The 8,591-nt window shown below is 48.3% G+C and overlaps 1 protein-coding gene and 1 long non-coding RNA gene across 12 annotated transcripts; both read right to left on the bottom strand.

Moving 5' to 3' along the window:
- Positions 1 to 369: 369 nt before the first annotated feature.
- LOC127010370 (uncharacterized) lies at positions 370 to 2,279 on the bottom strand. 11 transcript variants are annotated; one of them, XR_007763121.1, is made up of 4 exons: positions 1,088 to 2,278; positions 1,024 to 1,055; positions 646 to 803; positions 370 to 517 (listed from the first exon to the last, which is right to left on the bottom strand). It is a non-coding gene; the product is annotated as an uncharacterized LOC127010370 (long non-coding RNA). The 11 variants fall into 11 exon arrangements; XR_007763114.1 differs by lacking the exon at positions 1,024 to 1,055 and having other exon boundaries at positions 646 to 897; positions 1,150 to 1,405; positions 1,438 to 2,277; XR_007763122.1 differs by lacking the exon at positions 1,024 to 1,055 and having other exon boundaries at positions 646 to 897; positions 1,150 to 1,181; positions 1,310 to 2,275.
- Positions 2,280 to 2,416: 137 nt separating this feature from the next.
- On the bottom strand, positions 2,417 to 7,397 carry LOC127010367 (uncharacterized). The gene is made up of 2 exons (XM_050884333.1): positions 5,693 to 7,397; positions 2,417 to 5,430 (listed from the first exon to the last, which is right to left on the bottom strand). Exons 1-2 carry the CDS (start codon positions 6,319 to 6,321, stop codon positions 5,160 to 5,162), a joined length of 900 nt encoding a protein of 299 aa, XP_050740290.1. The 5' UTR covers positions 6,322 to 7,397; the 3' UTR covers positions 2,417 to 5,159.
- Between the last annotated feature and the right edge of the window lie 1,194 nt (positions 7,398 to 8,591).

Raw genomic sequence — 8,591 nt, 5'->3', positions numbered from 1 at the left:
ACTGTCGCTTTTATTTTGTATATAATGGTTTGAAAGTAATAGAGTCAGGTTTCCAAATGTGTTACTGCTTTAGTGAATCAAGGCTGTGGCTCAAGGGCCACAGCTGTACTGCATGTGCCAATTCCATGTTCATAGTGCCGTTCAGAGAGGATGAGAGGGGCGTGCAGTGTTGTGCTGGACACAGACATCAGTGGTGGCGGTGGCTTTCCCACAGTCACAACAAGCACACCAGCGTCTCTCCGCGCTAGTCCTCCACCCTCCACCGTAGTGGTGTTATCGCTACTCGCCACCTGCAACATTTGCTCAATTGGTGTTGCCCCGCGCCATTCACCTGGCAGGGTGCTGCTGGTTGCCTCGCCAGGATGAGGCGTGAGTTCCTCCTCCAACCTTCTCATCACTCACTCTGTGCCCACACCCTACACTCATCATCACCACACCCCCCTAGCCATGCATCACCCCACACATCATGCATTCCCACACCATGCCTCACTCCACACACCCTGTCCACCAGCAATGCCTCACCCCACACACCCTGTCCACCAGTCATACTTCACCCCACACACCCTGTCCACCAGTCATACTTCACCCCACACACCCTGTCCACCAGTCATACTTCACCCCACACACCCTGTCCACCAGTCATACTTCACCCCACACACCCTGTCCACCAGTCATACTTCACCCCACACCCTGTCCACCAGCCATGCCTCACCCCACACACCCTGTCCACCAGCCATGCCTCACCCCACACACCCTGTCCACCAGTCATACTTCACCCCACACACCCTGTCCACCAGCCATGCCTCACCCCACACACCCTGTCCACCAGTCATACTTCACCCCACACACCCTGTCCACCAGCCATACTTCACCCCACACCCTGTCCACCAGCCATGCCTCACCCCACACACCCTGTCCACCAGTCATACTTCACCCCACACACCCTGTCCACCAGCCATACATCACCCCACACCCTGTCCACCAGCCATGCCTCACCCCACACACCCTGTCCACCAGTCATACTTCACCCCACACACCCTGTCCACCAGCCATGCCTCACCCCACACACCCTGTCCACCAGTCATACTTCACCCCACACCCTGTCCACCAGCCATGCCTCACCCCACACACCCTGTCCACCAGTCATACTTCACCCCACACACCCTGTCCACCAGCCATGCCTCACCCCACACACCCTGTCCACCAGTCATACTTCACCCCACACACCCTGTCCACCAGTCATACTTCACCCCACACACCCTGTCCACCAGTCATACTTCACCCCACACACCCTGTCCACCAGTCATACTTCACCCCACACACCCTGTCCACCAGTCATACTTCACCCCACACACCCTGTCCACCAGTCATACTTCACCCCACACACCCTGTCCACCAGCCATGCCTCACCCCACACACCCTGTCCACCAGTCATACTTCACCCCACACACCCTGTCCACCAGTCATACTTCACCCCACACACCCTGTCCACCATCCATGCCTCACCCCACACACCCTGTCCACCAGCCATGCCTCACCCCACACACCCTGTCCACCAGCCATACTTCACCCCACACCCTATGATTCCATTCCTCTTCGTCACTCAGGGATGCCCTTTGCGGCCCTCCCCCCGCCCCGCCCTCCACCCTGGGCTCCAGGAGGCAGCATAGTTCTCAGTGTTCAGCTCTTCACTGTCTCACAAGTCCCAGACTGCACTACACAAACCGTTGTTATCAGAATCAGGGAAGTTGACAACCAAGTCTTGGTTAGCATGGTTTATTCTGAAGCTTAACAGTCATCCAGTCACACATGGGTATTTACTGCGGTGGCGTGGTGTTGGCAGTGACGGAGCTGTGTGCCAGTGTCAATAGATTACGAGTTAATAGTCTCTGCTTCCTCACCATCCCCAGCCCCTACTGCCAGCAACTGCCACGTCATGCTCTATTTCCATTAAAAAATCATGATAACAAAGAATTTGAATATCTGAAGGAGAGTTGTGGTTGTTGGCCACAGTCCACAGGTTGCTGCTGGTGGCTGGGGAGGCAGGGAGGGGGGCGGACTCCTGCCTGCCTGGCCGGCGGGCAGGGCGGTGGGGCCCACCGCTGCTCCACACAGTGCCAATGGCTACAGTGGTATTGTAAATAAAAGTAAATTGTAATTTATTTGTAACATTTGTGCCATACATATGTGGGACATTTAGAATTGTAATTAAGTGCAATGGTCAATATATATTACGCTTTTTTTTTACTACGTATATATATATATATATATATATATATATATATATATATATATATATATATATATATATATATATATATATATATATATATATATATATATATATATATATATATATATATATATATATATATATATATATATATATATATATATATATATATATATATATAGTACTTAGCCCTGCAGACCTTGCTCAAGTGATGGCTGACGCTGAAAAGGTTCCCCTAAAACAGTAACTTTCTGACGCCCTTCAGAGGCTTGGTGCTACTTTACATTTTTTCATGTATATTTGTTAGTGACTCGGTACCAATGTGTTACTTTAAAGGGGAAATTTCTGGTATAATGAATATTTTTCAAGAATAAGTTGGTGGGAAAGTGTTACCCAGCACTTGAGTGTCAACATTGATTTATGAGCTTAGTTTAAGGCTGTTGTCAGACCAAGTTCCTAAGTGTTGGTTGAGTGAGGATGGCAAAGCAGCAAGTTACACACAGCTCGTAGCTTTCACTGCTGACAGTCAGGTGTACGTGCATACGGCTGTGTGGCGGTGGCACCATGGAGCTAGGCTGAAGGGCCTAGCAGTGCGGGATGGGGCTTGAGGCTCACCGCTCACTCCCTCACCAGTCACTCACTCACCGACTGCTTAAGACACGCGGTTGAACACTTTACCGTTTTCTATAAGTCTACCTCACGCCCCCGCTACCGTGTCGCCAGGAGTCAGTGTTTATTGTGTCGCAGCGCCAGGGCGAAGTGTGGCTGGCGGCGATGCATAGGCAGCGGTGGAGGCTGGGCCCAGTGTGCCCCACCACCACCAGGCTGCCGTCTGTCTGTCCTCTGCACCATGTCACCTCAAGCTCATCTAAAACTATTGTTCTCAAAGATATGCACCAGTATTATGTTTGATCGTAGAGGGAGGCAGCGTCTCCAGCCACACGCACCGTCCAGCAAGGTAATACTCAATGGAGACAGAAGGCTTAAGACTCGTGGAGTGCCGCCCAGGGAGGGGAGGTCATGTGTCCGCCCCCTTGGTGGTTTCGTCACTTCTGAAGCCAACTTGTGGTTGACTGATGTGCCCAGTGTTTGGCGCGTGGTGTTCCCGACGGTGAACTGTTTATGTATAAAAGTTCTTTTAGGAAACATTAAAGTCCCCAACTCCACCGACTTACGGGTTAATTTTTTCATAGAACTGCAAAATTGTTTATAATATAATGCTAAGGTAAACTACAATTTTGTTAATTGTTAAATAAATATTACATCATTCCTGTAAGTGTTGTTGTGTGCATGGTCATGCTGCCCCTCTTCCAGGGCCATCTTTGTCCACTCCAGGACAGGCAGACAGATTTTCAAACATAATGGTGACACTTTCAAACCGTGAACATACCATTAGCAGCTGAGCTCCACAACCACAGACACACATGGGTACCTTGTAATGTTAAGTATTGGTACAAAATCATTAATTATATACTTTAGCTCAAGGCTTGCCCTACCCATGCAAGGGTATTACATGTAGGCCTACTATGTGCATCACAGGATGTTCAGTATTATTTTAGTTTATTCAATGATTATGAGAGAGAGAGAGAGAGAGAAAATGAGTCCTTAAACTGTAAACACAGACAAAAAAATGACTGATGTTAATTTATTGTATATTTGCACAACTAGAGATAAATCAATCTCCAAATTAACTCTAAAATGCCCAGTAATTATTTTGTCACTATAATTGGTGGAATGCCAACTGTCGAAGCACATGGGAAAATTATCTGTTTGGGAAGATAAATCTTTTCTTTCCAAGCAATCCTCCCTGGAATCGAACACGAGTTCCCCGCCAAGACAGCTCCCCCAATTCCCTGCCTCTACATTATGATCACCACAACAGAGGAATCAATTCCACCACTGTGATAGGGGATATGCCACTGACTGTATCTCATGATAAACTGATGTACTCAGGAGAGATATTTTCCCAACAATCCACCAGGGATTCGACCACAGGTCACCGATATGCGATGCATGCAGTTAAGACAAAGGATACCTCGCGGGGTCTTTGGACACTCTATCCGTGTCTTGGGTCATTACACCATGGCTATATAATAAGGTCCTTCAACTGAGAGAGACTGCCGTTTAGTGTAGAAGTGTACGTGGCATGGATAAAGGATAAGATGTCGCATGAGGGAAGCTGTAAAGGCTGAAGTATATTGCGCAGTGTGGTGGTTTGGGTGGGTAAAGAGAGAGCATAGAAATGTTTGTAAAAAGTCCAAGAAAGTTACATACGTATAAGGGTGTAGAGTGGCTAAATGTCCATCAGAATTGAGAGCTTTGAAGGAGATATGATGTTCGTCTCCAAAAGATTAAGTTAACAAGAAGTGGAGACTTGTGTGTAACTAACTATCCTTGTAAGGTGGGATCATGGGAGAACAGTAGTCAGAGCTGTGGAGATAAATCGCTATCACGTGCGAAGAATTAATCCTGTTTTGAGTGAAGTGGCCTGCCCGACAAAAACAAGAGTTGAAGGTGAGCAACTACTGCCATCGAAGTGTTGGTAAAAAGCAAGCTGAGAGGAATGGTGAAAATGAAGACAAATTGGGGTTCACTGCTACTTACTTAGCCATGCAATTAAGAAATAAAGAGGATAATCAACAACAAGAGGCAGCCTGTGAGAACAAGAACAAAAGTAAAACTCATGATCTAGGAACAGAGAGAGAAGGACATCGTGTCACGAAAAGCACGAGACATTGATCGAAACAAAGAAACCGGGTATTGAAGCTGCGACCGGCCAGACGGGAAGCCACCACGTACTCTACCACTCGGGTTAAGAGGCGCCCCCTAGCAGAGTGGGCTTTTACGGACGTTCTGCATCGGACGGGCCACTACATGAGGAATACAGCTTCAAGGTTCTATGGAGATGCCACTCGCCATGACAGTCTCACGAGTTGAAGGCGGCGCTCCCTCGCAGGAGTATCTCCACCAGCGGTAGGGCCTGGAAGATAAAGGATAGAGGAGAGCCATTGCCGAAAATTTCACTACTGCCCGTGATGTCAGCTATGACGAACAGGAGCTGACCAGCAACCAGGAACCACGAGGCGAGCGCCGTCGACATGATTATCTTGACAATGACGACAGCCAGCACCCCCACGAAGTCGAGCCTCGTGTCGTCGCTGAGGGGTCGAGACCACCATCCTCCCATCCTCAGGGGCCTGCCGGCATCCACACCACGCATGCATGTCACCACTGCAGCACTATAATATCATTCACTACATCTAACACTATACCTCCACAGTTGACATTATAACATGACATGACGTGTAAGGAATACTAGGAGGCTGCTTGGAAGAAAAAAAATAGCCTTTGAGATGCAAACCCCAAACTCCCGTGGCTAGTAGGATGCATGAATGAAAAAAAAGCTCAAGATGCAAACTACTACGAGAACACCTGGGATAAACATATTCCAAGACACACCTGTGGCTGGGCAGGGGTGCGGGCGTCGCGGTGGTCGTGGTCGCCGCTGCCTCCGCACAGTTGTCGTGGCGGGACTGTCGCGCCTCCTGCGTCACCTCGTCAACGCTGCAAGGGTCGCCCACCCGTGTCTCTAACATCCTCTTTGCCACTGCTGGTGTCCTCTCGTACTTGTAAGGGAAACTCCAAATACTTTCCTTAACAAGCCCGTCAGACCTAACCCGGGCACTGGGGGCGACGGGCCAAGGCTGCTGGAGGTACAGGTGGGGGGGCACTCGTGTTGCTGATGTCCTCTTTGACAACACTGGCGTCACCTCTTGCTTGCTGGGGATACTCCAAACACTTTCCCTAACAAGCCCGTCAGACCTGTCCCGGGCACTGAGAGTTGCTGGCCAAGGCTGCTGGAGGTACAGGTGGGGGTGCACTCGTGTTGCTGATGTCCTTTTTGGCACCACTGGCGTCACCTCGTGCTTGGCGGGGAAACTCAAAACACTTTCCCTAACAAGCCCGTCAGACTTAACCCGGGCACTGGGGGCGGCGGGCCAGGGCGGGCGGTAGTGGAGGTAGGGAGTGCATGGACTGAGGAGCGTCAGGAGCACTGCCACCACCGCCCGCTGCAGTCCCTTGTCCATGATGCTGTGGGCGTGAGCACAGCACCAGTTCACGAGCACAGACTGACCTACATTATCACCGTGAAGGTAACCGCCGCCTCGCTACCCGCTGACTCACTCACACGCATTCTTTTTTTTTTTTTTTTCTCAGAGGGAAAGTCGCGTGTGTCCATCTATTTCCCCAGCCGCAGCCCTAGATCTTCGTAACAGTTTCCGAGTGCAGTGGTAGCAGCAGCAAGTTGTGTGTCATAACGGGACGCTGTCTGCGGTCGCGGCGCCGCAGACCAGCTCCTCGCAGCCTCAAGTGCACCGCTCGCTCGTCATTGCTCTTCCGGTGGTTACGCTTCTTTCCCGCCGCCACTTCTCTTCCTCTATGAATTATTGAATTTTTTTTATCACGCGGCGTTTGAACCCAGCTATCATTAATGTTTAGGATGGTGTGTGGAAGATGCTTTTATGAAGAGAGGTTTCTGGCGTGTCTCAAAGGTGGACTAACGGCAGAGTTTGTGCTGTGTCTGGAAGCCATGATTAAGGGGTGGATGGAGGTAACCCAGAATCCTTCTCCTCCTTACCTAGACTACGCGTCACCTACTTAAACTGACATAATAGTACGTTTCCATAGGTTACTGGAATGTTCTGTCGCACAAGTGTAGCATACGGCTCCGTGCAGCTTGAAACGGTAGCCGCTTCATGAATCACCAGTTTGTGGCTGAAGTGGTGATGGGGCGAGGGACCACCTCCTGTGTATGGCTGCTATGGCTGGCCGATAGTTGCTTGTTAAAGTTTTATGGCCCGTGGAAGCCTGTGTCTGCCGCCGCTGCCACCCCTTCTGGCCAACCATATAGGCAATATAACGAGGAAGTACCTTCCATCTACTGTTTTGAAAGGTTATTGATGCTTGAATTTCAGCATTATAGGACTTGAGAATGGCACTACAAATAACTCGATCGTCCCTTTTTGGAGGTAAAAAGGGATTAGTACCTGAGCTAATCCCGGCTGCATATCGTTTATTTTCTATCCAAACACTTACGTAAACATTATATTTGGTTTGAAATTTTCCATTATATCGGATTTGATAATATTTAATATAATTTCGGCTTGCCTGGGTAACACTCGTGGTCCGTCATCAAGCGCGGACTGTTCAGTTTGTTTACATTCTGTCACGGGTGTTTGACAGGCGGCGCCACGTGTGCGGGTGGAATAGTGCTCAAAGAAATTATTAGAAAAGCGTGAGTGACCTGACTCTAGCGTGATAAGACAAAGGATAAAGAAGGGAATGTCTGGCCACGGTTGATGTCACACTATTGCGTCACACAAGGCTCAGAGGAGGTTAATTCAGTGGCACCCAAGGCTCCAACCCCTCTGTTCCATTTACTTGGCAAGTGATCAACGTATCTATTGTTCTGGAATCCTGCTTGTCCTCTCGTTCCACTGACATGTATACTGTGTTCTGCGGCCGATTTGAGACACATTTCTGCTGGCGGGCTTCACACTCAAGGATAAAACTGATATACTGACTACACTGACAGCTCCTGAGAATCGGTTACTTACTGTCTGCCACCACCAAGGGTTCCCATTCACACATTTTTTTTTATCTAACTTCCATCATTTTTTTTTTTTATCTGCTGAACTTTTTCCAATCATCCACTTCTCTGCTCGTAAACCATAACACATTAGAAACACTAGAAACTTATTATTATATATTTGTGTCATCCTCGACATAGTGTAGCTTACTTGTGTTTACTTTATATAAAATTAAAAAAAAATAACATTACGGTTGCAGCATATGGCGTGTTCGCTACCATGAATAGTGAAGACAAAACACATGACGACGTTTTACCTCCTTGAGGACCGACGTTCATCACCTGGAAGGGAAGATTATTAACCGAGGCCGAGCAACCCAAAGAAAGGCGATGAGCGCATGGCCTCGAGTGTAAAATTACGTAGTCCAAGTTGGGAAGTGCTGGCCTAGGCAGCCGGTATAAAATTCTTAATGTTAAAAACAAACATATACCAAATTCATACTGGTGACTTATTAGGCTATGTATTACCTCCCTGCTTGGAATACATAATTTCACACACACACACACACACACACACACACACACACACACACACACACCAGTAGTAAATAAAGAGACAACTAAAGAAAGAAATACTTTTGAGTTTTTTTTTTTTTGTGTGTGTTAATGAACGTAGGTGATTCCTTATGTCATTCGTGTGCACTTGTTTGCCTTATAATGTATTAATTTCACTTTTTTTTTCCCTCCACCTGATACAGATGAGACGGT

The sequence above is a fragment of the Eriocheir sinensis genome, chromosome 43 (assembly GCF_024679095.1).
Source record: "Eriocheir sinensis breed Jianghai 21 chromosome 43, ASM2467909v1, whole genome shotgun sequence".
Lineage (NCBI taxonomy): Eukaryota > Metazoa > Arthropoda > Malacostraca > Decapoda > Varunidae > Eriocheir > Eriocheir sinensis.
This window is presented reverse-complemented; position numbering and strand designations above follow the sequence as displayed.

Coding starts and splice junctions, on each gene's coding strand:
- LOC127010367 (XM_050884333.1), bottom strand. CDS start 6,321: ATGGACAAGGGACTGCAGCGGGCGGTGGTGGCAGTGCTCCTGACGCTC. Junction 5,431..5,692: donor GCACCCCTGCCCAGCCACAG/GTGTGTCTTGGA, acceptor GGATGCCGGCAG/GCCCCTGAGGATGGGAGGAT.